This window comes from Coturnix japonica, unplaced genomic scaffold, assembly GCF_054131305.1.
Source record: "Coturnix japonica strain WE unplaced genomic scaffold, WE-NBRP24 Scf106, whole genome shotgun sequence".
NCBI classification, from domain to species: Eukaryota; Metazoa; Chordata; class Aves; order Galliformes; family Phasianidae; genus Coturnix; species Coturnix japonica.
The window spans coordinates 62490-90251 of NW_028189009.1; the positions used below are offsets into that span (position 1 = coordinate 62490).

Genomic DNA, 27762 nt, shown 5'->3' on the forward strand with positions numbered 1-27762 from the left:
CGAGCCTACTTCCCTAATCACGTGACTCTACCGTCACGCGTCACGTGGGTGCGAAACCGGGGCTGGCCCCGCCCCCCGCAGCCCGCGTCACGTGATGGGGGCGGGCGGCGCTGGGCAGTGTCAGTGTGTGGAGACTCAGGTAAAGTTGGTTCGCGGCGGCGGCGGCTCCGGTTCGTCCTCGCGGCCCCTCCCGCCCCCAACCCCTCCCCCGCCGTTCCCCTCCCTCCCCCCCGGGCTCCTCAGGTTCCCCCCCGGCCTCATTCGTCCCTTTTAGGCCTTTTCCAGCCATCCCGGCTCGGTTTCTCGCTCCCCGCTCCCCTCCAGGCTCTTTGCGGCCTAGTAGGCCGGGCCCAGCCTCGGGCTGGCGTAACGCGCGGCCGCCGCAGGTGAGAGCGGGACGGACGGGCGGGGGCGGCCGAGTCGGGCGGGGGGAATGGCGGCCGGAACGCGGCCATGAGGGCGGAAGCGGCCCGGCCTGGCGCCGAGCTGCCGGGGGGAGGCGGAGAGAGTGGGGGGGGGGGGGGGTCCGGGCCGGGCCTTGCAAGATGGGGCCGCCCCCATTGTGCGATACGGGACGGCGGGGAGCGGGCTGGGAGCCCACAATAGGCCGCACCGGGAACGGGCGGATCCCGGCGGCGGGAGGCGGAGGGGACCGGGAGCACAAAGGGCTCGGGGAGGCGCGGCCACGCTGAGATGAACCGGGGGAGCTGCGTGATGCGGGGCTGGGCCCGGTGCCGCTTATGGGGCTGACCGGATCCCGCTTACGGGGCTGGGCCCGGTGTCTCTTCGAGGCCGAGCCCGGTGCCGCTTACGGGGCTGACCGGATCCCGCTTACGGGGCCGGGCCCGGTGTCTCTTCGAGGTTGAACCCGGTGCCGCTTCGGGGCTGAAGCCGATCCCGCTTCGGGGCCGGGCCCGGTGCCGCTTCAGGGCTGACCAGATCCTGCTTCGGGGCCGAGCCCGGTGCCGCTTCGAGGCCGAGCCCGGTGCCGCTTCAGGGCTGACCAGATCCCGCTTCGGGGCCGGGCCCGGTGCCGCTTATGGGGCTGAGCCCGGTGCCGCTGTGGGGCCGAGCCCGGTCCCGCTTCAGGGCTGACCAGATCCCGCTTCGGGGCCGGGCCCGGTGTCTCTTCGAGGTTGAACCCGGTGCCGCTTCGGGGCTGACCAGATCCCGCTTACGGGGCCGAGCCCGGTGCCGCTTACGGGCCTGATCCCGGTGCTGCTTCGGGGCCCGGTACCGGCCACACACGGTGCTCTCCCCGCAGGGAACGGATCCGTTCGTGCTGCGGTTCCCCGTTCCGTAGTTCGGTCTCTCTCTTTCCTCACTCGTTACCCCCGCGTTGTCCTTTTCCTTTGGAGCCTTTCGAACATGCAGGAGGGGGCGGAGATGCCGCTTTTCTTCCCTTAAGCCATAAGGGAAACTGAGGCCGGGCCGTGCTGGGGCTCCCCTGGCATCACCCGTGAGCACAGAGCCCCGTCCCGCATTGTAACCCCTGAATCCCCAATAAACTGAACCGTGTCGCTCTGTCTCCGTATCACACTCTCATTATAGAGCCTCCATTGCAGCCCTGGGCTTTGCTGGGGCAGGCGGCTCATTGCAGCCCCTTTAATGCAACATCCCAGGGCTGCTCTGCTCCTTTTACCTCCAATCCCATCCCCTTTATCTCGAAGCTTTCCCTATTTGTTCTCATTTTCTCTGGGTTTTGCTTTGTTTGGCCTCCGTCGCCGCGTGGTTTTGTTTTGCCACCCGAAAGCAAAAGGAAAAGGAGATGAAATGGGTGATAAATGCACCCCGAGCTCATTGTAAAGCCCATCATTTGGGTGCTGGGATAGGGAAGGTTTGCATTGCGATGGTGTTACAGGTGGGAGGAGTGAAGTTGCTGCTGCTTTGGTGCCTTTGTTGGGGTGTTTTTGCATCTAAAATGATGGAACAGGCCCTAAAATGCAGCAGGGCTGAGCAGAATGTGCATTAAGGCTGTGGGTAGAGCAGTGTTGGACCCCATTGGAGCTGCAGGTTGAGTTAGTGCAGACACAGCGCTCTCCTTAAGCTGCTATGAGGCCTCATTACCCCCATAGGGTCAGTTCTACAACTGCTGAGGGTCCCTATTATGGGCAGCCCCCCCTATAGGGCGCTGCCATCCCTTTCTGCCCCCTATGCTGCCTGTTGGGGTTGGGATCTTCCCCTTTATCTGCAGCATTAGGCTGCTGATCCTCATTGAGCACCTCTGCATCCTCATTGAGCTCCAGCACCTCATTGCTGTTATCCCATATTGGCATCGAGTTCTTTCCTTTTTTATATGGCAGCTTTTGAATCTGGAGTAATTGATAGAAGAAAACAATGTTCCAAGGTCTGATATAGGGGATGGGGGAGGTGAAGGGCCCAGTTGGTTCTATACGGGGTCATACCCTTCAGACAGGGCTGCAGCAGCACCTGGAACTGGAGGCACAAAAGGAGGAGAATAATTAGGAGCTTTTAGGATCCTCGCAGGCTTTGGGATGTCCCACCCTCAGATCAAAGCTGCCCTATGGATTATGAAGCCCTGTGTGTTCTATGGGGTGGTTCTGTACCAGCTCAGCCCTTCCCAGGGGGGTGTTTCCCTCTGGGGTCGTGGATATGGGGCTGTTCTGTCTCACCCCATATTGGTGCTGCCATATGTTTCCAGTTTCTAACATCCTATTCTCTCTTCTCCCCCATCCCACCGCAGACTTCTACCTTGTAAATACTGTTATTTGTATATACTGTAAATGATGACATCGGTGGGCACTAACCGAGCCCGGGGGAGCTGGGAGCAGACACAGACACAGAGCCAGACACAGCACAAGCAGCGGCCGCAGGTAAGAGCAGGCGGAACCATGGCAGGGGCAGTGTGCTTCCATTGGGTCCTATTGGGTCTCCAGAGCCTCCTGCACTTTGTCTCCATGTTCTGGTGGTGATGAGGGTGACGTGGGACACCTTCCCTTGCTCCCCTTTGCCTTTTATGCCTTCTGGAGCCTTCATCCTCCCATTAATACCATCACATCCACCCCTTGGTGCAGCCTGGAAGCATTGTGGCCTTTGGGAGCTCCACACTAACCGCTCTCTCTTGATTATCCCCCCATCTCTTCAGGCCACTGCGGAACAGATTCGACTTGCACAGATGATTTCGGACCACAACGACGCTGACTTTGAGGAGAAGGTGAAACAAGTGAGTATATATAAAAGGGGAGGATGATGGCAGGGGGGTTGTGCTGCTGTGGCTCTCCTGGGTCTGCTCAATGCAGCCTTAAAGCACAAGGAGCTGCAGCACAAGGAGCTCATGGGCTGCTCTATGATGGGACTCAAACTCCCACCCTCATTGCTGGGCATTTATTGCTTATTTGAGGGCACCACTAAGCAGGGAACGCTGCCATTTCTATGTGGGGTTTCTCTTGTGGGATCCTCCATGCTTCCATCTGAGATCAGTGTTGATGTTGGTGCTTTTTGGGTATGGAACGCCCTGATTTTGGTGTTTTCTTCTTTCCAGCTGATTGACATCACGGGGAAGAACCAGGATGAGTGTGTGATCGCTCTGCACGACTGCAATGGGGATGTGAACAGAGCCATCAATGTGCTGCTGGAGGGCAATCCGGACACGGTAGGGTCGGGTGCTGTGAGTGGTGAGGCTCAATTCAATGTCACCACATATTTGGGGATAAAACATTCACTCCAGGCTTGATACAAGAGCCACAATGAGACACGAGTAGCCTGGGAGGTTGAATTCACCTGTGGGTAAATTCTGGTCTTGTCCTCCCATGGTTGTAGGGGGGGATTTGGGTTTTAGAGAGCAGCCCCCCCCTGAAGCAATGACTGCAGAGCGCTCTGAACCTGGAGCTTTTGAGCCTCGTGTTAATTGCTTTTCCCCTTTGACAAACCTCCAGCATTCCTGGGAGATGGTCGGGAAGAAGAAAGGCGTCTCAGGACAGAAGGACAGCGGACAGACAGAACCCAGTGAGGAGAGCAAAGAGAACCGGGAGAGAGATCGGGATTTCAGCAGGCGACGTGGGGGGCCGCCGCGACGGGGCCGGGGTGCCAGCCGTGGCAGAGAGTGTATGTACCCACCCTTCTACCCCTTTATACCCTTACACCATCACATCCCGCTGTGCTGAGCACCCTGTGCTGGGGGGAGTCACCCTCAGGTGGCAGCATGAGATGCGTCCTTGGGTGATGCTCTTGTTATTAGAAGCATGAGGTCATGGAGTGTTCATTCCACTGCATGGCCACCATGTTCAGCAGTTTGAGGGCTGAGCAGAGCACAGGGATAATCCCGGCTGGATGACAGCAATGACAACAGGAGCCCAGCAATGGACCCGGCAATGGGGCCAGCCATAAGCCCAGCAATGAGGCCAGCAATAGGGCCAGCAATGAACCCAGCAATGAGCCCAGAAATGAACCCAGCAATGGGGCCAAGTCTGGTCTGTGATGGGCTTAATGTGGTCCCTGTGTTGTTCTGTCTTTCAGTTCGGGGCCAGGAGAACGGGCTGGATGGTGGGAAGAGTGGAGGCTCGACTGGAAGAGGAACAGAGAGAGGGAGACGGGGCCGTGGCCGGGGCCGAGGTAACACAGGGCTGTAGGTACAGGGGGGGGTGGTGAAGCCTGGACCTCTCTGACAAGGGAGGCTGCTAAGCTGATTAATTAGAGCTTGGTTTGTTCAATCCAGCACTTGAACTCAGCACCTGAATGTGGCTGTGGGTGTGTTGGGAGCTATAGGGAGCTCTCACAGCTCAATGGAGCTGAGTGTGGCTTCCCTATGCAGAGGTTCCTGTCTGCCTGTTTGCAGCAGGGTCTGGATCCTCCCCATCCCCACCCATGCAAACCCTTGGCTCGGTTTTTAAGTGCTAAGCAGCAGAAATTCATTCTCCTGTGAGATTTGTGCAGCTCAGGAGTTGATGCACATAACAGGAATGAGGAGCTGGGGTTCAGCGCTCCAGCTTTTATCGGCTGGAAACCTCATCCAAACCTGGAATCAATGTGTGGCTGATGGCACTGCCAGCCGGCTGAGGCCATTCACGTACATAGAAAGACACTGCAAACCCATCAGCTCAGGGGGATCCTCATTGCTTCCATATTGAGGGCATCAGAGCTCTGTATATTGCTGGGATGGTTCTTGTCCTCGTGCTGCAGCTCTATGTGTGTCTTACAGGTGGCTCTGGACGGCGGGGAGGAAGATTCTCTGCCCAAGGCATGGGGTGAGTCAAGTCTTTGTGCATGTATGTTGCCTTTTACCTCCATCTTTTACTTTATTCTTGTTAAAAATCACCAATAAAAGTCACATCCCGCAGTATGGAAGGGCTGATGCAGCTCTCTATGGGGCAGAGACCCTTCAGGCAATCTCTTAGCCGTGTTACAGTGGGAATTCAATCAATGGTGCAGGGAAAAAGAGATTGAAATCTTCCCTATTCTGTCTGGCAGAACTTTCAACCCAGCTGACTACGCTGAGCCAACCAGCACGGATGAGAGCTATGGGAATAACAGCAACACGTGGAACAACACGGGCAGCTTCGAGCCGGACGATGGTACAAGTAAGTGAAGCCACATTCATCCTTTGTATGAGAGGAACCTTCAGCTTGTGGTTCTAATGTGGCAGCTCAGAGACTCAGAGCTGGATGTGCCACCAAAGCAGCGCTCACCTCACTTTTATGTCCTTAGGAAAAGCCTTTATTGAACAAACACCTTCAGGTCCTCCATGAGATTATAGCTCTGAGCTCAGCTGTTCCCTCCCTGCTTTTTTGGGGGGGTATTTCCCTTTCAAAGCCATTTCTCAGGCTGCTGTAGGGTGATGCATTGGCCACAGTGATGCCAGGTTTGGTTGTGGTGCCTTTGGGCATCTTCTTTACAATACCCACATAGCAGCAGAACGGCTTCACCAGGGTCCAAATTCACTGGTTTTCTTTCTTTTTTTTCTTGTCTTTTCTTTTGTTTCAGGACTTGATTTCATTGGGGGTGAGGGCTCAAATTATCCCCGAAAATTTGACTCTGCTCCTGGTACGATACATCCAGGTGCACCGACTGCCCCGGATCCCTTTACTTTCATTAGCTCCCTTTATTTTTCCCCCCCCACCCAACTTGAAATATCTATGGATATGTCGTTCTCCTCTCTTAATTCATTCACTTTAACGAGTTTTGATGCTTGTTCTGACCGTGCTTTTACTAATGCTGACACCTCCAATGTGAGCTGGGAGAGGTTTAACCCTTTCCAAGCGGGTCAATGGAGCTCAGGTGCTGCTCTCAGCCCCCCCAGCAGCGCTGCATCCCCAGCACTATGATAGAGCCCTCCATGAGCTCAGGGCAGCTCAGCCCCATTGCTATGACAGAGCCCTACAGGAGCAGCTCAGCCCCATTGCTATGACAGAGCCCTCCTAGAGCAGCTCAGCCCTATTGCTATGACAGAGCCCTCCAGGAGCTCGGAGCAGCTCAGCCCCATTGCTATGACAGAGCCCTCCATGAGCACAGGGCAGCTCAGCCCCATTGCTATGACAGAGCCCTCCATGAGCAGGGCAGCTCAGCCCCATTGCTATGACAGAGCCCTCATAGAGCAGCTCAGCCCCATTGCTATGACAGAGCCCTACAGGAGCAGCTCAGCCCCATTGCTATGACAGAGCCCTACAGGAGCAGCTCAGCCCCATTGCTATGACAGAGCCCTCCATGAGCACAGGGCAGCTCAGCCCCATTGCTATGACAGAGCCCTCCTAGAGCAGCTCAGCCCCATTGCTATGACAGAGCCCTCCATGAGCACAGGGCAGCTCAGCCCCATTGCTATGACAGAGCCCTCCATGAGCACAAGGCAGCTCAGCCCCATTGCTATGACAGAGCCCTCATAGAGCACAAAGCAGCTCAGCCCCATTGCTATGACAGCCCCCATTGCTATGACAGAGCCCTCCATGAGCACAGGGCAGCTCAGCCCCATTGCTATGACAGAGCCCTCCATGAGCTCAGGGCAGCTCAGCCCCATTGCTATGACAGAGCCCTCATAGAGCACAAAGCAGCTCAGCCCCATTGCTATGACAGCCCCCATTGCTATGACAGAGCCCTCATAGAGCACAAAGCAGCTCAGCCCCACTGCTGAGTGATGCTCCCACATCTCTGGCCCTGCTGCATTTTGCATTGCACACAGGGGTTCAGAATGCTGCTGTGAGGGTGCTTAGCTCTGCTCAGCTGCCTCGGTGCTTTGCCCCTGCTTACAGCTGGCCTTTGGTGAGCGATGTTTGAGGGCTGCTTTGGTACCCTGCTCTGTCACGCTGCTTTGCTGCCCTATGGGGTGTTGTGGTGCTTTGGGGTGAGCAGGATGCTGCTCAGTGCTCATTACAATCATAGAATGGGTTGAAAAGGACCACAAGGATCGTCTGCTTTCAACCCCCCCCTGCTGCGTGCAGGGTTACCAACCACCAACCCAGGCTGCCCAGAGCCACATCCAGCCTGGCCTTGAATACCTCCAAGTCAGGTCAGTCCTTTCCTGCTTTATCTCATGCCTCGTGAAGCTGAGAGAGACCCGTGGGCTGCTCCACTTTGCCTTATTAAGGCTGCTGGGTGTCCAAAAGAAAGCCCCAAACATCAGGGCTGCTTGCCTGGCTCCTGCTGGTGTGGGTGGCAAAGCAGGTGCTGCAGCCATTACAAGGAGCTCACAGCCCCTTTGCTTTGCTCTTGGAAGCTATAAGAGGAAAGGGAGCTGCTGAGGGGTGAGGATGGGACATGGAATGCTTCTGTTCTGAAGCACCTCCAGCTCTGACCCCCTGGTTAACCATTAACACGTGGCTGCTGGCTGTGCCACCCTTGTGCCTTTGTCTGCATTGACGCTGCTTTGTGGGTTGGCTCAGTCCTCCAACCATTTGGGGTGGCTGCAGGTGGGGGTCTGGGCTGCTCACATCCAGCTTAGGGTAAGAGATCTTCCCTTTGGGACAAGCCTTGAGGTCCCAATGGAATCTCTTTGTTTTCCAGCAAACCCATAAGTGCATTGAGCAGCTGCTTTGCATTGGGGCCCATCATCTCTGCTAAACTACTTGAACCCCCTGTGCTGCAATGCAGGGCAGTGCAATTCAGCCTAAAATACCCCAAAAGATCACACTGATATTTGCAAACCACTCTTGATTTTCCTCTCCTTTCCTTGCTTTGAGCAGCTGCTCTTTAAAGGCCTTTCTATGCAGGGCTGGATTCCATTCTGAATTCCTTGCTGCTTTGCTTTTTGTCTTCTTTCCCCCCCCAAAACGAGCAATAAAAGCAGAGCCCTGTGCTGCATTGGGGTCTCTCTATGGTGATCTGGGTGTGAGCAGCACAAAGCTCAGCTCCCCAACACACTGTGTTGTCCTGGTTGCTGGGAGCCTCAACACAGGGAGGAGCAGCACCCTGAGGCTCCCAGCACCCAAAGGAGCCACGTTCTGTCCATATCTCTATCCCTAAATCAAACTGAACATCAATCCAAGAGGGTTTCTTGGCTTATTTCAGTGCTCATTTGGTGCTCCGAACACCCCACCAATAGATAAGCAGCTGTTTTGGCCCCGTAGCTGAAACATAAATGGGGAAAACCTTTGTTCTTCCCCCCAAATCCAACAGCCCAATGGGTCTTACAGCAGGATGTGCCAGCCCTCATTCACCACGTTCTGTTTGTGCCCCATAAGCTGCTGGTAGTTGATTACCCCCAGGGTTAACCCCACTGTGGTGCTCTGCTCCCCCCTCCTGATGCTGCCCTGGGCACAGCAGTGGGTGGTTTGGCCCAGGATCTGTTGGCAATGGGAAGTGCTGCCATGTTCCTCATTCCCAATTCCAAGTTACCTGATGGGTTTGGGATCCCCCATGTGAAATCCAGCAAAGCTTTTCCCTTCTGGAGATCTTGCTCTCTTGCAAATGGTGCTGCAATGGATGGTGTCTGAAATCTGCTTTGCCCCCTGGTGCTTTAAGCTGCTGGTTTTGGCCATTACACTGAAATTGGCACATTTTCCTGTCCCTTAATACACGTTGTGGTGTGGAGAGGCTTCAATGCTTGGGGTTGGGGGGGGGGAAGGAAGCTGAGCCTCAGAATGGTCCCATTGCTCTGTGCAATGCCTGGTGGGGAACCCAATCTGGAGGAGCTCTGTCAGAGCTGCTGGGATCGCAGCTGTAGGAGGGGGTCAGAAGGGGCTGAGGGGCTCCACGCTGAGCTCTGTGTCCATTGGGTGCTGGGCTGTGTGTGCTGCCCTCCCTGCTGGCCCAGGGTCCCTCTGGTTCCGCTTATCCTCACCATCATGGGAACCTGCCCCTAAGTTTGGGGTTGGGGTCGGCTGCTTTGACTTCTGGTTGGCAAATAGAGTCCTGTCAGTTGCTTGCCAAGCCCCCCCCCAGTGCTTCCATTGCTCTTGGAAGAGCTTTGCTGTGCGCTTGACTTGTCTGATTTCTGTTCCCACTGTAGGTGCATGGAGGGCCGCGACGGAGGAGTGGGGCACGGAGGACTGGAATGAAGATGTAGGTACCCTCCAACCCCTCCCCTGTACAACTGCTGCCTGGTGCTGCCCTGTCTGTGCACAGCAAGTAAAGCAGCACAGATTGCTCCTCTGCAAAGTGCAGGCAGAGCCCAGGGTGGGCTCCCAGCACCAGGAGCTGTGATGAATGAGGGAACGTTGCTTGTGATACAGATCACAAGAGCTGATTCTGTTGGGAGCCAAATAGTGAAGATCAGACACTCGGCTCCTTGAGCTGGTTGTGGCTGTTAATTCCCAACACCTTTGTGCTTTATGGGCAGTCCTGACGTGCTGCTCTGACTTAGGTTCCTTTTCCCCCCCCTTTTGTCTTTCAGCTGTCTGAGACAAAGATCTTCACTGCATCCAATGTGTCTTCAGTGCCTCTGCCTACAGAGAATGTGACAATCACAGCCGGACAGAGGTGATGGCTCAGGGCATGACATACAAGGGGTACACGAGTCCCATCCCAGCCTTACCCTGCAGCTCTGAATAAGCTAACACAGACTAAAACATAGAGGGTTGAGTAAAGGAGGTTTTGGGCCCATGTTCTGGCTCAGTTCTTTGCTGGTTCTTCAGATTTTGGGGCTGTTTTCTAAGTGTTGGAAGTGTGGGCCCTATGAATGCAGATAGGATGCTGCCAGGCTCCTTTGAGGCTGCTGGTGTCGGCTGTGTAAAGTTCTATTGCAGATCTATTGGATGTGTGAAGAGAACAGTGGGGTCGGAGGTAGAACTGTTGTGAAAGCAAGCAATGCTGGAGCTCCTGCTCACCTCAATGGGTTTTCTTTCTTTCTCCATCCAGAATCGACCTTGCAGTGCTGCTAGGAAAGACACCTTCTTCCATGGAGAATGAGTCAACAAACCTGGAGTCCTCCCAGGCTCCATCCTTGGCTCAGCCTCTGGTGTTCAGCAATTCCAAGCAGAGCACCATGTCCCAGCCGGCCTCTGGGAACTCCTTCTCCCATCACAGCATGGTAAGGGAGCAACACTTCTATAGGCATTGCTTTCCACATATCCTATATGGGCTTTCCATGTGTCCCATATGATGTTTGGGCTTTCCACGTGTCCCATATGATGTTCGGGCTTTCTACATGTCCTATATGATGTCTGGGCTTTCTACATGTCCTATATGATGATTGGGCTTTCCACTTGTCCTATATGTTTGGGCTTTCCATGTGTCCTATATAATGTTTGGGCTTTCCATGTGTCTTGTATAGTGTTTGGGCTTTCTACATGTCCTATATGATGTTTGGGCATTCCATGTATCCCATATGATGTTTGGGCTTTCCACGTGTCCTATATGATGTTTGGGCTTTCCACATGTCCTATATGATGTTTGGGCTTTCCACATGTCCTATATGATGATTGGGCTTTCTACGTGTCCTATATGATGCTTGGGCTTTCTACGTGTCCTATATGATGTTTGGGCTTTCTACATGTCCTATATGATGTTTGGGTTTTCCACATGTCCTATATGATGTTTGGGCTTTCCACGTGTCCTATATGATGTTTGGGCTTTCCATGTGTCCTATATGATGTTTGGGCTTTCCATGTGTCCTATATGATGATTGGGCTTTCTACATGTCCTATATGATGTTTGGTGTTTCCACGTGTCCTATATGATGATTGGGCTTTCTACATGTCCTATATGATGTTTTGTCTTTCTACATGTCCTATATGATGTTTGGGCTTTCCACGTGTCCTATATGATGTTTGGGCTTTCTACATGTCCTATATGATGTTTGGGCTTTCCACATGTCCTATATGATGTTTGGGCTTTCCACATGTCCTATATGATGTTTGGGCTTTCCACATGTCCTATATGATGTTTGGGCTTTCCACATGTCCTATATGATGCTTGGGCTTTCTACGTGTCCTATATGATGCTTGGGCTTTCTACGTGTCCTATATGATGTTTGGGCTTTCTACATGTCCTATATGATGTTTGGGTTTTCCACATGTCCTATATGATGTTTGGGCTTTCCACGTGTCCTATATGATGTTTGGGCTTTCCATGTGTCCTATATGATGTTTGGGCTTTCCATGTGTCCTATATGATGATTGGGCTTTCTACATGTCCTATATGATGTTTGGTGTTTCCACGTGTCCTATATGATGATTGGGCTTTCTACATGTCCTATATGATGTTTTGTCTTTCTACATGTCCTATATGATGTTTGGGCTTTCCACGTGTCCTATATGATGTTTGGGCTTTCCACGTGTCCTATATGATGTTTGGGCTTTCCATGTGTCCTATATGATGTTTGGGCTTTCTACATGTCCTATATGATGTTTGGGCTTTCTACATGTCCTATATGATGTTTGGGCTTTCCATGTGTCCTATATGATGTTTGGGCTTTCTACATGTCCTATATGATGTTTGGGCTTTCTACGTGTCCTATATGATGTTTGGGCTTTCCACATGTTCTATATGATGCTTGGGCATTCCACATGTCCTATATGATGTTTGGGCTTTCTACATGTCCTATATGATGTTTGGGCTTTCCACGTGTCCTATATGATGTTTGAGCTTTCCACGTGTCCTATATGATGTTTGGGCATTCCACATGTCCTATATGATGTTTAGGCTTTCCACTTGTCCTGTATGATGTTTGGGCATTCCACGTGTCCTATATGATGTTTGGGCTTTCTACATGTCCTATATGATGTTTGGGCTTTCTACATGTCCTATATGATGTTTGGGCTTTCTACATGTCCTATATGATGTTTGGGCTTTCCACTTGTCCTATATGATGTTTGGGCTTTCTACATGTCCTATATGATGTTTAGGCAAGGTGGGAAGCAGCAGCCTGGCATCTCATTGCTCTGGGTTGGCTGTAGATAGAGACATTGATCCCATTGCTTCATGAGAGATGCTTGGGGTCTTTCCTGCTCTCTCTTGCCCCCGTCAGACTTGAAAATGGAACAGTTTGAGGTGTGGGATGGCAGGGATGAGGTCTCCCTGGTGGGTGGGAGCAGCAGGGTGTTGAGACCCCCCCATCCTAAGCCAAATTCCCATGCAGAGGAGATGCTGATGTTGTATTTCCATGCTGCAATTGCAGGTGAGCATGCTGGGGAAAGGCTTTGGAGACGTCGGGGAGGCCAAAGGCAGCAGCACCACGGGCTCCCAGTTCCTGGAGCAGTTCAAGACGGCCCAGGCTCTGGCCCAGCTGGCAGCTCAGCACAGCCAGCCAGGCAGCAGCAGCGCTGCCTCCTCCTGGGACATGGGATCGGCCACGCAGACCTCATCCCTCGTGCAGTACGGTAAGGGAGGCAGCTCTGTTTCCTCCTTGGGTTCACAACCTGAGTTCAGCTGGAGGAATGTCAGGTGCTTTTAGTGCTGGGTGTAATGACAGCAGGTCTGCCAGCAAGCACCTGCATTGAATGGCTCTGAATACAAACACTTGTCAGTGCCACCTCGCTGCTGACCTGATGCATCTTAAAAAGGAATGTGATTCTGGTGGCTGTTTGATGCCAAGAAGTAACTCTACCTCTATGCTGGCATGAAGAAGCAAAGGCTGATAGAAGCTCCTGCTTTGTAGCTGAGATGCTGAGCCCTGCTGCAGCTGAGCGCTGCGCTCTTTCTTTCTTGCTGTAGTGAAATGGCTCTGGTTCAAATCGAAGCTGAATTCCAAATTGAGCCCTGTCGGTGTTGGCAGCTCCTGGGCTCTCCAGACAAGGAGCCACAGAGGAGAACAGCGGGGCAGAATGGGAGTTGTGTGTCAATACACTGGGGGTGGGCAGCAGCGTTGCTGGGGGGGGAAGGAGCAGGCAGGGAGAACAGGAGGGGAAGGAAACAGCAACAAACCTGTGGCAGGGAGGCCTGCAATACCTTCATGCTGGAGGATGGAGGAGTTCTGCTTGCTGAATTGCTTTGTCCTATGGAGGTGGTGGAATGAACTCAGGGAAGAGGGGCTTAAAATCAATGTATGATGCTGGTGAAAGCATCGAGGTGGGAGCTGGGGATTCTCTGCTTAACAGGCCTCCAAGCAGCAGCGTGTGCAGTGCTTGACTTCTAAGGAAGAAATGAAGCCTAATTCAGTGCTTTCTCCTCTCCAATAGATCTCAAGAACCCAACAGACTCCTCTGTGCACAGCCCCTTTGCCAAGAGACAGGCCTTCACGTCCACCTCCACCATGATAGAGGTGTTCATGCAGGAGAAGCAGCCTGTGGTGACAGCCTCCACCACCGTGCCGGCTCCGCCGTCTTCACCGCTGCCCAGCAAAGCCAACCCCGTTCCCCAAATGTCCCCGGGCTCCTCAGACAACCAGTCGTCCAGTCCTCAGCCTGCACAGCAGAAGCTGAAACAGCAGAAGAAAAAAGCATCCTTAACATCAAAGGTGTGGGGCCTTCCTGTTTAATCTGTTTATGGGGGGGGGGGAGGATGCAATGGGGGAGGGCTCAGCCTGGGGGGTGCTTAACATCATATTGTGTGCTGGGGGGGGGATGCTATGGGGAAGGGATCAACCTGGGGGATGCTTAACATCATATTGTGTGCTGGGGAGAGGGATGCTATGGGGAAGGGCTCAGTTTGGGGGATGCTTAACATCATATTGTGTGCTGGGGGGGGATGCAATGGGGGAGGGCTCAGCCTGGGGGGTGCTTAACATCATATTGTGTGCAGGGGGGGGATGCTATGGGGAAGGGCTCAGCCTGGGGGATGCTTAACATCATATTGTGTGCTGGGGGGGGATGCAATGGGGAAGGGCTCAGCCTGGGGGATGCTTAACATCATATTGGGTGCTGGGGGGGGATGCAGTGGGGGAGGGCTCAGCCTGGGGGATGCTTAACGTCATATTGTGTGCTGGGGGGGGGATGCAATGGGGAAGGGCTCAGCCTGAGGGGTGCTTAACATCATATTGTGTGCAGGGGGGGGATGCTATGGGGAAGGGCTCAGCCTGGGGGATGCTTAACATCATATTGTGTGCTGGGGGGGGGATGCTATGGGGGAGGGCTCAACCTGGGGGATGCTTAACATCATATTGTGTGCTGGGGGGGGATGCTATGGGGGAGGGCTCAGCCTGGGGGATGCTTAACATCATATTGTGTGCTGGGGGGGGGGATGCAATGGGGAAGGGCTCAGCCTGGGGGATGCTTAACATCATATTGTGTGCTGGGGGGGGGGATGCTATGGGGGAGGGCTCAGCCTGGGGGATGCTTAACATTATATTGTGTGCTGGTTGGGGGATTCTATGGGGTAGGGCTCAGGCTGGGGGATGCTTAACATCATATTGTGTGCTGGGGGGGGGATGCAATGGGGAAGGGCTCAGCCTGGGGGATGCTTAACATCATATTGTGTGCTGGGGGGGGATGCTATGGGGGAGGGCTCAGCCTGGGGGATGCTTAACATCATATTGTGTGCTGGGGGGGGGGATGCAATGGGGAAGGGCTCAGCCTGGGGGATGCTTAACATCATATTGTGTGCTGGGGGGGGATGCTATGGGGGAGGGCTCAGCCTGGGGGATGCTTAACATTATATTGTGTGCTGGTTGGGGGATTCTATGGGGTAGGGCTCAGGCTGGGGGATGCTTAACATCATATTGTGTGCTGGGGGGGGGATGCAATGGGGAAGGGCTCAGGCTGGGGGATGCTTAACAGTGTATTGTGTGCTGGGGGGGATGCTTAACATCATATTGTGTGCTGGGGGGGGATGCAGTGGGGAAGGGCTCAGCCTGGGGGATGCTTAACATCATATTGTGTGCTGGGGGGGGGATGCAATGGGGAAGGGCTCAGCCTGGGGGATGCTTAACATCATATTGTGTGCTGGGGGGGGGATGCTATGGGGAAGGGCTCAGCCTGGGGGATGCTTAACATTGTATTGTGTGCTGGGGGGGGATGCAATGGGGAAGGGCTCAGCCTGGGGGATGCTTAACATCATATTGTGTGCTGGGGGGGGATGCTATGGGGAAGGGCTCAGCCTGGGGGGTGCTTAACATCATATTGTGTGCTGGGGGGGGATGCTATGGGGGAGAGTTCAGCCTGGGGGATGCTTAACATCATATTGTGTGCTGGGGGGGGATGCTATGGGGAAGGGCTCAGCCTGGGGGGTGCTTAACATCATATTGTGTGCTGGGGGGGGATGCTATGGGGAAGGGCTCAGACTGGGGGATGCTTAACATCATATTGTGTGCTGGGATGGGGATGCAATGGGGAAGGGCTCAACCTGGGGGATGCTTAACATCATATTGTGTGCTGGGGGGGGATGCAATGGGGAAGGGCTCAGCCTGGGGGGTGCTTAACATCATATTGTGTGCTGGGGGGGGATGCTATGGGGAAGGGCTCAGACTGGGGGATGCTTAACATCATATTGTGTGCTGGGATGGGGATGCTATGGGGGAGGGCTCAGCCTGGGGGATGCTTAACATCATATTGTGTGCTGGGGGGGGATGCAATGGGGAAGGGCTCAGGCTGGGGGATGCTGGACATCATATTGTGTGCTGGGGGGGGATGCAATGGGGAAGGGCTCAGCCTGGGGGATGCTTAACATCATATTGTGTGCTGGGGGGGGATGCAATGGGGAAGGGCTCAGGCTGGGGGATGCTGGACATCATATTGTGTGCTGGGGGGGGATGCTATGGGGAAGGGCTCAGCCTGGGGGGTGCTTAACATCATATTGTGTGCTGGGGGGGGATGCAATGGGGAAGGGCTCAGTTTGGGGGATGCTTAACATCATATTGTGTGCTGGGGGGATGCTATGGGGAAGGGCTCAGCCTGGGGGATGCTTAACATCATATTGTGTGCTGGGGGGGGATGCTATGGGGTAGGGCTCAGCCTGGGGGATGCTTAACATCATATTGTGTGCTGGGGGGGGGATGCAATGGGGAAGGGCTCAGCCTGGGGGATGCTTAACATCATATTGTGTGCTGGGGGGGGGAATGCAATGGGGAAGGGCTCAGGCTGGGGGATGCTTAACATCATATTGTGTGCTGGGGGGGGGATGCTATGGGGAAGGGCTCAGGCTGGGGGATGCTTAACATCATATTGTGTGCTGGGGGGGGATGCTATGGGGGAGAGTTCAGCCTGGGGGGTGCTTAACATCATATTGTGTGCTGGGGGGGGATGCTATGGGGAAGGGCTCAGGCTGGGGGATGCTTAACATCATATAGTGTGCTGGGGGGGGATGCTATGCTATGGGGGAGGGATCAACCTGGGGGATGCTGCTCTTGAGGAGTGATTGAGCATCTCTGTGTTCTCCCTTTGCCTTCAGATTCCTGCGCTGGCGGTGGAGATGCCTGGCTCAGCAGATATCTCAGGGTTAAACCTGCAGTTTGGGGCGTTGCAGTTTGGTTCCGAGCCTGTTCTCGCCGAGTACGAATCGACGCCCACGACCAGCGCTGCTGTTAGCCAACCTCAGAGCAGTCTGTACACCAGCACTGCTAGGTGAGCAACACAGGGAGGGCAATGGGGCTCATCACAGCTTCAGGAGCTCACCTGCAGGCTTGTAGCTATGCTGTATATTAGTAGACCCTTGTAGCAATGCTGCATACTAGTAGACCCTTTCTGACTCTGCCTATAGTCTCAAAGGGGGGACAGTGTATGCGACAGCAAAGCACGAGCTGCCAGCAGGCTGTTCTGAGCAGCTTCAGTGACTGATCGGCCTCTGGTTGCTTGTACAGAAAGCAAACTTGTTCATTCTGCTGGAGATCCTGCAGGGGAAACACCCAGCACAGCTGCTCCTGGTGAGCAGGATCCGTGCTCCCCTGGTGTGGGGGGTGTAGGGTATTTTATGTATCTGCAGACAGGGATAGGATGGCAATCCTGTTTTCTCTTGGGCTGGGGTGTCCATTGAGTGCTGGCACTGAGTGGTGACAGGCTGTGACACTCAGAGCAGTGAGAGGCTGCAGCTCAGAGCATCCCTTCTAGGTTTGCTTCAGTGCTTGGTTTATTGGGCTGCTCTGTGTGCCCCCCCTCCATGGGGCTCTTTGGAAAGGTTTGAAATGGGAGAAGGTGCAGTTTGTTCCATTTGCTTTTACAGCAGGGGCTGTAAGGAGGAAAACGACCTTTTTTTGTGTGTTTTCTTCTCTTTTTAGTGAATCTTCATCCACTATTTCATCCAATCAAAGCCAGGAGTCTGGTTACCAGAGCGGCACAATACAGACAGCAACATTTACCTCCCAGAACAGCGCTCAGGGACCACTGTACGAACAGAGATCCACCCAGACCAGGCGATACCCAAACTCCATCTCCTCCTCGCCCCAGAAAGACCTAACCCAGGCCAAGGTAGGGAGGCAGCTTCGCTCACCCTTTGTGTTAAGGGTGGTGTATTAAGTGCTGCCTTGAGTAGAGTGCTCAATCAAGCATTCCTATGTGGCTGCAGCTCACAACGTGGCCACACTGAGCTGCTGGAGCCCTCACTTTGTTGCTCAACTGGGTTAACAGTGGTCAAGCTGATTGCTGCCGCGCTTCAGGGCTCATTCATGACATGCTGTAGGGTGGCATCCAGGCCAAGCCTTTAGTTTGGTCTCAAGGATTTGATTCTTGCATGGTGCACAGATTCAGTCGCACCCACTTTGGTAGCACACCCACGGAATCACTGAATGACCTGGGTTGGAAGGGACCTCAAGGATCATGTAGTTCCAACCCCTCATAGACCCTATAGAGACCCCATAGACCCCATAGAGACTCCATAAACCCCACAGTCCCCATAGAATCACAGAATGACCCGGGTTGCAAGGGACCTCAAGGATCATGTAGTTCCAACCCCCCTGCCTGGCAGGGCCACCAAACGTACACATTTACTAGATCAGGTTGCCCAGGAGACCCCATAGAGACCCCATAGATTCCCATAGATCCCCATAGATCAGGTTGCCCATGGCCCCATCCAACCTGGCCTTGAACACCTCCAAGGACGGGGCATCCACAACCTCCCTGTGCAGCCTGTTCCAGGGCCTCACCACTCTCCTAGTGAAGAACTTCCCCCTAACATCCAACCTAAATCTTCCTCATTATCACCCCATAGGGACCCCATAGAGCCTCAGAGAGACCCCATATCACCCTATAGAGCCCCATAGGGACCCCATATAACCCTTTAGGGACCCCGTAGAGCCCCATAGGGACCCCATATAACCCTTTAGGGACCCCATATCACCCCATAGAGCCCCATAGGGACCCCATATCACCCAGAGAGCCCCATAAGGACCCCTTATCTTCCTTACCTTAAATCTTCCCTCCTTCAACTTGGATCCATTTCCCCTAGTCCTACTATTGTCAGCCCTTTCCAAGAGTTCACTCCCCTACTCCCCTTTCACAGCTGAGGGATGAAGGGTGGGCAGGGCTGGACCCTGCATTGAATCTGGGAAGGAGCAGCTGCAATACTTAACGCTTTGCTTTTCTTCCTCAGAATGGTTTCAGTTCCGTACAACCCACGCCGTTACAAAGCACGCAGGCTGTTGAAGGTAAGAATCTGGTGGTGCCGTGGGTGTCCTGAGCCTCTCAAACCCCTTTTTGTGTGTTCATTGCTTTGGATGAACAGCTGCAGCTGGGTTAATAGCAAAGCCTTTCTATGCTGGGTTCTTTGTGCTGTTTGCATACCTCGAAACGTTCAGCTTCGTGCTGATAGTTCCACAAAATCATTTATGAGTCACTTGGAAGATCTTCACCCCGATGGCCATAATTTACTCAGTGGGAGGCGCCTCATTTGTAGGGCTTGGAGCTCTTTGCACTGACCCCGTGGTGGTTTTGGGGGTGATACAAGCATGGAAATGGCTGCATTGAGGGAAGGCCCAGCAATCCCAGCTCCTTTAAACGAGCCCTGGTTGATCCTCACTGCTGCATCCCCCTCCAAGAGCTGCTGGAAGCTGCCTCTAACCCACAGCTCCATGTTCACAGGTGCTACCGGCCCCGCAGTGAAGTCTGATTCCCCCTCTGCTCCCAACATGGCGCCTCTCAATGACGGCGTGTCTGCGGCGTCGCTGCTGAGCACGGCCAGCCAACACTCGACGGCTCTGAGCAGCCTGAGCCACAATGAAGAGCTGCCCAGCACCACCGCAGCCCAGCTCAGCAGGTGAGCACAGGGACACAGAGATATATAGGCTAAAAGAGCCTGGGGAGAGGCGTGGGGGTGGTCGGTCCCATCCAAAAGGGCACCTTGGGGAGGTGGGGGGGGTCCATGTGGAGCTGTTTGGCTGTTGCTGCAGCCCCAGCAATAATAAACATGTAGATATCCAGGGTTGGATGAGAGGAGAGGCTGAGCTGTGGCAGTTCCTTCCTGTCAGGAAGCAGACAAGCCCTTTCCTTCAGGGTAGTGCAGGCCTTGTGGGTTTCTTGGCATCTACTCACTTCAGGCAGTTCAATGGGAAGGGGATCTGGCCTGGTGCTGCCAGCAGAGGTTCTGATGCCTTAACAACCCTCCTCTTTCTGCAGTACGTTACCCACCCAGCAGAACAGTCTGTCCTCATCCACATCCTCTGGGCGAACATCAACTTCAACTCTTCTGGTGAGTGAGTCTGGGTCTGCTGGAGCTCTACACCCCTCTATTTCCACCCATGCACCTCTGGGTCTGATGGAGCTCTGCACCCCTCTATTTCCACCCATGCACCTCTGGGTCTGCTGGAGCTCTGCATCCCATCTATTTCCACCCATGCACCTCTGGGTCTGCTGGAGCTCTGCATCCCTCTATTTCCACCCATGCACCTCTGGATCTGCTGGAGCTCTGCACCCCTCTATTTCCACCCATGCACCTCTGGGTCTGCTGGAGCTCTGCATCCCATCTATTTCCACCCATGCACCTCTGGGTCTGCTGGAGCTCTGCACCCCTCTATTTCCACCCATGCACCTCTGGGTCTGCTGGAGCTCTGCACCCCTCTATTTCCACCCATGCACCTCTGGGTCTGCTGGAGCTCTGCACCCCTCTATTTCCACCCATGCACCTCTGGATCTGCTGGAGCTCTGCACCCCTTTATTTCCACCCATGCACCTCTGGGTCTGCTGGAGCTCTGCATCCCATCTATTTCCACCCATGCACCTCTGGGTCTGTTGGAGCTCTGCATCCCTCTATTTCCACCCATGCACCTCTGGGTCTGCTGGAGCTCTGCATCCCATCTATTTCCACCCATGCACCTCTGGGTCTGTTGGAGCTCTGCATCCCTCCATTTCCACCCATGCACCTCTGGGTCTGATGGAGCTCTGCATCCCGTCTATTTCCACCCATGCACCTCTGGGTCTGTTGGAGCTCTGCACCCCTCTATTTCCACCCATGCACCTCTGGGTCTGCTGGAGCTCTGCACCCCTCTATTTCCACCCATGCACCTCTGGGTCTGCTGGAGCTCTGCACCCCTCTATTTCCACCCATGCACCTCTGGGTCTGCTGGAGCTCTGCATCCCTCTATTTCCACCCATGCACCTCTGGGTCTGCTGGAGCTCTGCACCCCTTTATTTCCACCCATGCACCTCTGGATCTGCTGGAGCTCTACACCCCTCTATTTCCACCCATACACCTCTGGGTCTGCTGGAGCTCTGCACCCCTCTATTTCCACCCATACACCTCTTGTTGAAGGCTGTTTGACCCTGTACCCACATCACACCATAACAGCAGCTTCATTTGAGCCTATAGTAGTTGTTAAAAATGCCCCCCCAGAGCTGGAAGCAGCTGCTGGAGCAAATTCCCAGCTGATGGAGTGGCACCATTCAAACACCTGCTGCAGCTCCTGCAGCAGAATAAACCTCCATTCAAACAAAGACCCTGCTGCAGCTCCTGCAGCAGAATAAACCTCCATTCAAACAAAGACCCTGCTGCAGCTCCTGCAGCAGAATAAACCTCTATTCAAACACCTGCTGCAGCTCCTGTAGCAGAATAAACCTCCCTGCTGCAAGCATGGTGTTCAGCCCTGCTGCTCCCAGCTGTGTTGGGATGCAGCTGCCCAAGTCTGTGCTGGCTGCTCTCACATCTCAGGCCTGAATCCAGATGCAGAGCAGGTTTCCTTGCAGCCTGCAGCCACCCCGGGTTCACTGCAGGCTCTTGGGATCATGTGTGTGCAGGCAGAGCAATGCAGTGCATTGCATCAGCTGCATCCCGCAGTATTCCTGCAGCCAGCTATGTGACATAACTCTCCCTTTCCTTCCCCAGCACACAAGCGTGGAGAGTGAAGCCAGCCTCCATTCTTCTGCTAGCACTTTCTCCACCTCCTCCAGCACGGTGTCGGCTGCTCCTCCGGTTGTAAGTGTTTCATCCAGCCTCAGCAGCGTCAGCAGCCTGGGCCTCAGCCTCAGCAGCAACTCCACGGTGACAGCCTCCACTCGCAGCTCTGTGGCAACGACATCAGGTGCTTCCCCCGCTGCTGAACCAAGGGAGCCTCAAAGAAATGGTTTCTGATGTTGGATTTGCCATTTAACATTCCCTTTTCTTTACCTTTTGCAGGAAAAGCCCCCCCCAACCTCCCCCCTGGAGTCCCACCGTTGTTGCCTAACCCGTACATCATGGCTCCAGGATTGCTCCATGCTTACCCGGTGAGTGGGACCCCCCAGCACTCAGCAGCGTTGTGTCACTTTGTCCTTCCTGGTTCCACCTTTTAACCTGGTTCACTGTGTGACCAAACCCTGGCAGCATCAGGACTGAGGGGTTTGGAGCTGCTGTTTTCCATCACAGCTGCCCTTTGGTTAATGCAGGTCTGGAGCTGTGCTATGTGATAAATGTCATACAGAACAAGGGCAGCAATGCCACGAGGGCTGGGGTTGGTGGCACAGCTTCCTTCTGAAGGTGAAGGCACATTTGGGTGCTGCAGTTGCATTTAGAGGAGAGCTGTGGGCTGCCTCTATGCAGCCTGAAGCAGCACTGCCAGCCCTTGGTGCTCTCCTTCATCCCAGCAGCTCTTTGCAGTGCCAGCCTTGCAGCAGTGCTGGCTGCCTCATCCTTGGGAATGACATGGGTCTGGACCTTCTGCTTCCAGCTTTACCTGAGCTGAACGTTGGGTATCGATTGGATAAATGACTTTTATCTGCTCTGTGTCTCTAACGTCACCTCCTGCTCTTTTTTCTAGCCACAGGTGTATGGATATGACGACCTGCAGATGCTCCAGACGAGATTCCCATTGGTGAGTGCTGCAGATGGGGCACAGATCGCAGTGCTGGCTGCAGGCTGGGAGCTGAAGGGTCCCCCTGTTTGGCAGAGGGGCAATGAATGAATCCCCCCTTCACCCTTGGGAATAAACAGCAGTTCATGCTGCTGTATCAGTGGGAGCAGCAAGCAGAGCTGTTCTGTCCAACAGTGTCACGAGGAGCCATTGTAGAGCTCACGTCTGATCCTGTAACTGAGTATTTGAGGGTGGTTTTTAGTTAGGAAGCAGGACGTCATCCCTTGTGATGTGGTGGGGAAAGCACGGGCAGGTTGAGGGGTTGCACACCAGTAGACCTTGTCTGGTTGTTCCCATAGCCAGATGAGGGGGACGGTGCATGCAAGAGAAACCTGGGCTTGTGCAGGCTGAGGTCAGCCTCAATGTGACTGATGGAACTGCATTGCTCTCACACAGATGGTGCCTGCAATCTCTGCTTTTCATAGCGCGGCTGCTTTGCGTCTCCAAACAGAACTTGTCAAACTTCTCCTTTCTTTTACCCTTCAGGATTATTACAGCATCCCATTCCCTACGCCCACCACCCCACTGACTGGAAGAGATGGCAGCCTGAGCAGCAATCCATACTCTGGTAGGGGAACGGAGCAGTTGCTTTGAACTCGTGTGTGCTTAAGGAATTGCTGGCGTGGTGGATCTCTCCTTTTCCAGCACTGCTCCCCCATCACTTCATCAGGAGCTCTTTGTAGAAGTGCTTTGACCCAGCACTGAAATGCCAAGCTCAGAGTTCAGCCCCGCTGCATGCATAATTAGCCAGCTTAACATTGCTGCTAATTAATGTCTGTGGCTGCCCTCGGCCTTGCCTTTGAGCTGGGGGAAATTCACTGGCTTTACTGTGTGAGCTCTGAATGGGGAGAGTGTTTGTATAGGAGAGCCAAGCAGGTGCTCCCAAAGAGGAGCAGAGGGGGGACTGGCTCAGCCCCACTGCCAACATAGGATGGGGAGAGGAAGCGATGCTTCCCAGTGCTCCCTGTGGGCTGCTGGAGCTCTGCAGCCTTTGGGTCAGTGCCACCAGGCAAGAGAAAGAGGGAGGTGAGAGCTCAGCTTGTAGAAAGGAGCCATTCACACACACTCAGCTGGAGGATGGTTGGCTCAGCAGGAGCTGGTTGCTGGTAGGGATGGGGTGTAGGGCAGCCCCCCCCCCAGCTGCTGTGTTTATAGGGCTGTGTTTGGGGTGCTGATGTGGATGCACGGAGGGGACCCAAGGCTTGTGCAGCACCCAGCAGCTGGTGGTGGGGTTTGTGTAGGCAATGCTTAATTCCTTGGTCCTGCAGTGTAATAAGCACAGCTGGTGTCACTTCACATGGTTGGGGGGCTGGGGGCTTCCAGAGGGGACCCAAGGCTTGTGCAGCACCCAGCAGCTGGTGGTGGGGTTTGTGCAATGCTCAGCTCTTCCATCCTGCAGTGCAATAAGGACAGCAATAGGAACAGCAGGTGTCACTTCACATTGGGGGGGGGGCTGGGGGCTTCAAGAGGGGACCCAAGGCTTGTGCAGCACCCAGTAGCTGATGGGGTTTGTGCAATGCTCAGCTCCTTGGTCCTGCAATGCTGTAAGGGCAGCAATAAGCACAGCTGGTGTCACTTCACATGGTTGGGGGGCTGGGGGCTTCAAGAGGGGACCCAAGGCTTGTGCAGCACCCAGTAGCTGATGGGGTTTGTGTAATGCTCAGCTCCTTGGTCCTGCAGTGCAATAAGCACAGCAATAGGAACAGCAGGTGTCACTTCACATGGTTGGGGGGCTGGGGACTTCAAGAGGGGACCCAAGGCTTGTGCAGCACCCAGTAGCTGATGGGGTTTGTGCAATGCTCAGCTCCTTGGTCCTGCAGTGCAATAAGCACAGCAGGTATCCCTTCATGGGTGGGGGGAGGCTTCAACTGCGATGCTTCTGCTTAAGCAGAGGGGTTGGTTAGGTCAACTGTGATGCGTCTGCTTTAGCAGAGGGGTTGTTTTGTTGCTGATGGCGATGCTGCATCCCCTGCAGGCTGAGCTAGAGCGCAAACAAACTGGGTTTGTTCCTTGCTCATTTTCCTTCCTTCTCTGCTACAGGCGACTTAACAAAATTCGGCCGAGGCGACGCCTCCTCCCCTGCTCCTGCAACGACTTTGGCCCAACCGCAGCAGAGCCAGACCCAAACCCACCACACCACGCAGCAGACGTTCCTGAACCCAGCGCTGCCTCCTGGCTACAGTTACACCAGTCTGCCGTACTACACAGGGGTACCAGGGCTCCCCAGCACCTTCCAGTACGGGCCCGCCGTGTTCCCTGTGAGTCTCCATAGGGCAAAGCATTGGGGTTTGGCTCTGATGAGCAGCTCAGCCTCTTCTCACTCCGCCCTTCTCCTTCCCTCAGGTTGCTCCTACCTCTTCCAAGCAGCACGGTGTGAATGTCAGCGTCAACGCATCAGCAACCCCTTTCCAGCAGCCCAGTGGTTACGGCTCTCATGGATACAGCGCTGGTAAGTGACCTGCAGGAGCATCCTGCTCCACAGCAGGGCTGCTTTTCATTTCATGGCAGGGCTTGTTGGCAACCTCAATGTCTGTATGTGATGGCTCTGGGGCCTCCACTCCCTTCATTTCTCAGTTTATTCCTTTATTGGTTGGTTGGTCGTTCATGGGAACGTATTTGGTTGTTGTGTTCGGAGGAAAGAAGAGGAAACCAGCAGCAAAACTGCCTGCAAACCTTCTGGGTCTCACTGCTGGTTGGGATGGGCCGGCTTTGGTTCTGCCTCAATGGCCTTTAGATTCCAGCTGTGCATTTTCCCACTGCATCGGAGCCCTTTAGAGCTGCTTCTTTCTCTTTGCAATGATCAGCTCTGCAGCCTGATGTAACTTACAGAGGAAGCAGCACTCGAGTCGGGTCACCCTCACTTGCCATTGCCTGTTTAGTGGCTGAGGAGCTCCCAGCCCTTTGTGCTGGGGTTGATTTCATCTCCTGCCTGCTCTTCAAGTTGCTCTTTCCTGGCCTTGCTGCATTTCTGGGTGCCACCAGCCCCTAAATCCATTTCTGGAAGCTTCCAGAAGCTGCCGTTATCCACAGCAATAGAACACGTGCTTGTTACGAGCACACACAGCTCTGCTCCTTGGGTGATGCCTCCAAACCTCAGCTGACATCCAGGCCGCTCTGACCCCCCAGTGCTGGTTGCTGAGCCCTGACGCTCCCGTTTCCTTCTGCCAGGTGTATCTGTGACATCCAGTAACACGGGTGTGCCGGACATCTCGGGCTCTGTCTACTCCAAAACTCAGGTGGGTGCTTTGCTGGGTAACAGGATGGAGAAGGGGTCTGTCCATGGGGGCAGCTGGATGGGGAGGAGGGAAACATGTGGCCCTTCCCATGCTTAAAGCAGCTCTGAGCATGGGGAGGGTGGAGGTTGGAGCATCGCTCCCTTCTCTGCAGCAGGCACTGACTGCCTGGCCCATGCTTTGCTATGGGTAATGCACGTGGGGTTTTCCATCCCATTGCTCTGTTCCTCACTCATCTCTTCCCTCCTCAGCAATCCTTTGAGAAGCAGGGATTTCACACTGGAACCCCGGCAGCCTCCTTCAACCTGCCTTCAGCGCTGGGCAGCGGCGGCCCCATCAACCCCGCGACGGCAGCCGCCTACCCCCCGACCCCCTTCATGCACATCCTCACCCCGCATCAGCAGCCCCATTCGCAGATCCTCCACCACCACCTCCAGCAGGACGGGCAGGTAAGCAGCCCCTTAGACCCCCAGGGGTCTCCATACCCCTCCATGGGGGCATCTCTAGGGCTCTCCCTCCCCCCCCCTTGGCCCTTTTCCCCTTTCTCCTTCCCTCCCTTATACCCCACAGTGGACACACGCCGTGACACACACATGCACATACACACAGGGATGATGAGGATGAGGTGAGGAAGGCCCGGGGGTGCTGTACCAGCTACGGTCGGGTATTGCCCCTGCACGCAGACACACCTGGGTCCATCCTGACCTCTCCCATTGGCAGCTCCATAGGCCGGCAGGTTTCCTTTATCCACAGCCACGACCCCGCCGTAGCTGACAGGTCTAACAGTGGATTTCTATTGTCATAGTTTGTCCCTTTATTTTTACATATCCTGCTACTGCAACAGCTTCCATATTTGCAGATGATACTGTGCTGCCAACGCCAGCAGGAAGATCAGGTAATGAACCTCTCTGATGATGATGATGATGATGCATTGCACTCACCCTGGGGTCTCTCCCTGCCCCTAAGGCCCCCCAGGCTCACGTAGCCCCTTCCTTCTCCCCATGGCCCCACCAGGCGAGGAGAGGAGCCCGCAGTCAGGATGTGCACAGACACACACAGACAAACACACACTCCATACTCAACCCCTTCCCCCTCTCTCCCCCTCCCCACTGCCCCCTTTAACCCCCCCCGGTGCTGATTGATTCGGGGTGCAGCTCTGCAGCCCCGTGATGATGGTGGTGGTGTCACCCAGTGGGGCTGCAGGGATGGGACCCCGGGGCCGAGCTCAGCGCCCGCTCCCTTTGCTAACCCACCTCCTCTACTCCTTACCCCCCCCCCCCCCCTCCATCATCCCCCTCCCCACAGAGCGGCTCCGGGCAGCGCAGCCAAGGCAGCTCCATCCCCCAGAAATCCCAGGCCAACAAGTCTGCCTACAACAGCTACAGCTGGGGCACCAACTGAGCGGGGGCGGCCCCCACCCACCAACTGCTTCCAACTGAGACCCCCACCGAGCGACGCCGACCTATATGGGAGGAGGAGGAGGAGGAGGAAGAGACCCCCACCCCCTTTTACCACCCCCTCCCACCCAACAAGGGGCAGCGCCGGCCCCGGGCAGGGCAGAGCTGGGGCAGCTCCACATTGTCTGTTTTCAGCCACCTTTTTCCTGTTGTATGTAATATAGAATCACCCCCTCCCACCCAACAAGGGGCAGCGCCGGCCCCGGGCAGGGCAGAGCTGGGGCAGCTCCACATTGTCTGTTTTCAGCCACCTTTTTCCTGTTGTATGTAATATAGAATTTGTATTTTTTTTTGTTTGTTTTTTTCCTTTCCTTTCTTTTCTTCCTCTCCCTTCTCCTCTCTCTCTGCATTCAGACTCTGTCCCGTTTGCCGTAGGGGCCTTTATTGCTTTATACTCCTTTCAAACCCCCCCCTTTGAACCCCCCCCAATTCCCTGCTCCTCCTATTGCCCCCATGGACCCAAAGGAGTGGAAGCTGCGCGGCCGCCTACAGCGAAACCCCTTCTATTAGGAAAATAAGAGCAAGTAATTGATATGAACAGCATTGTAAGATGAATTAGTTGAAG

The 27762-nt window shown here is 54.6% G+C and overlaps 1 protein-coding gene and 1 non-coding gene across 16 annotated transcripts; both read left to right on the top strand.

Annotated features, from left to right (window-relative positions):
* Nucleotides 1-20: 20 nt before the first annotated feature.
* UBAP2L (ubiquitin associated protein 2 like) lies at nucleotides 21-27245 on the top strand. Of its 15 annotated transcripts, none has more exons than XM_085535011.1 (29): nucleotides 21-139; nucleotides 2705-2834; nucleotides 3107-3184; nucleotides 3503-3613; nucleotides 3897-4065; nucleotides 4477-4572; nucleotides 5159-5204; nucleotides 5428-5537; nucleotides 5941-6015; nucleotides 9395-9447; nucleotides 9779-9864; nucleotides 10243-10414; nucleotides 12503-12704; nucleotides 13503-13780; nucleotides 16648-16820; nucleotides 17471-17660; nucleotides 18781-18835; nucleotides 19269-19443; nucleotides 19803-19875; nucleotides 21505-21700; nucleotides 21796-21884; nucleotides 22415-22468; nucleotides 22994-23075; nucleotides 24548-24765; nucleotides 24851-24956; nucleotides 25676-25743; nucleotides 25992-26189; nucleotides 26585-26635; nucleotides 27046-27245. In XM_085535011.1, exons 2-29 carry the CDS (start codon nucleotides 2745-2747, stop codon nucleotides 27139-27141), a joined length of 3390 nt encoding a protein of 1129 aa, XP_085391137.1. In that variant the 5' UTR covers nucleotides 21-139; nucleotides 2705-2744; the 3' UTR covers nucleotides 27142-27245. The 15 variants fall into 15 exon arrangements, with proteins under 15 accessions (XP_085391137.1, XP_085391141.1, XP_085391139.1 ...); XM_085535015.1 differs by having other exon boundaries at nucleotides 26600-26635; XM_085535013.1 differs by having other exon boundaries at nucleotides 22421-22468.
* Nucleotides 22770-22903, top strand: LOC146751269 (small nucleolar RNA SNORA58). Its single transcript, XR_014941717.1, has one exon. It is a non-coding gene; the product is annotated as a small nucleolar RNA SNORA58 (small nucleolar RNA).
* Nucleotides 27246-27762: the final 517 nt, after the last annotated feature.

What these genes read in the sequence shown, in the direction of transcription:
- UBAP2L (XM_085535011.1), top strand. Translation starts at nt 2,745, where the DNA reads ATGATGACATCGGTGGGCACTAACCGAGCCCGGGGGAGCTGGGAGCAG. An exon ending in TGCCAGCCGTGGCAGAGAGT is followed by an intron (nt 4,066 to 4,476) that starts GTATGTACCCAC and finishes TCTGTCTTTCAG; the next exon opens with TTCGGGGCCAGGAGAACGGG. An exon ending in CATCAACTTCAACTCTTCTG is followed by an intron (nt 19,876 to 21,504) that starts GTGAGTGAGTCT and finishes TTCCTTCCCCAG; the next exon opens with CACACAAGCGTGGAGAGTGA.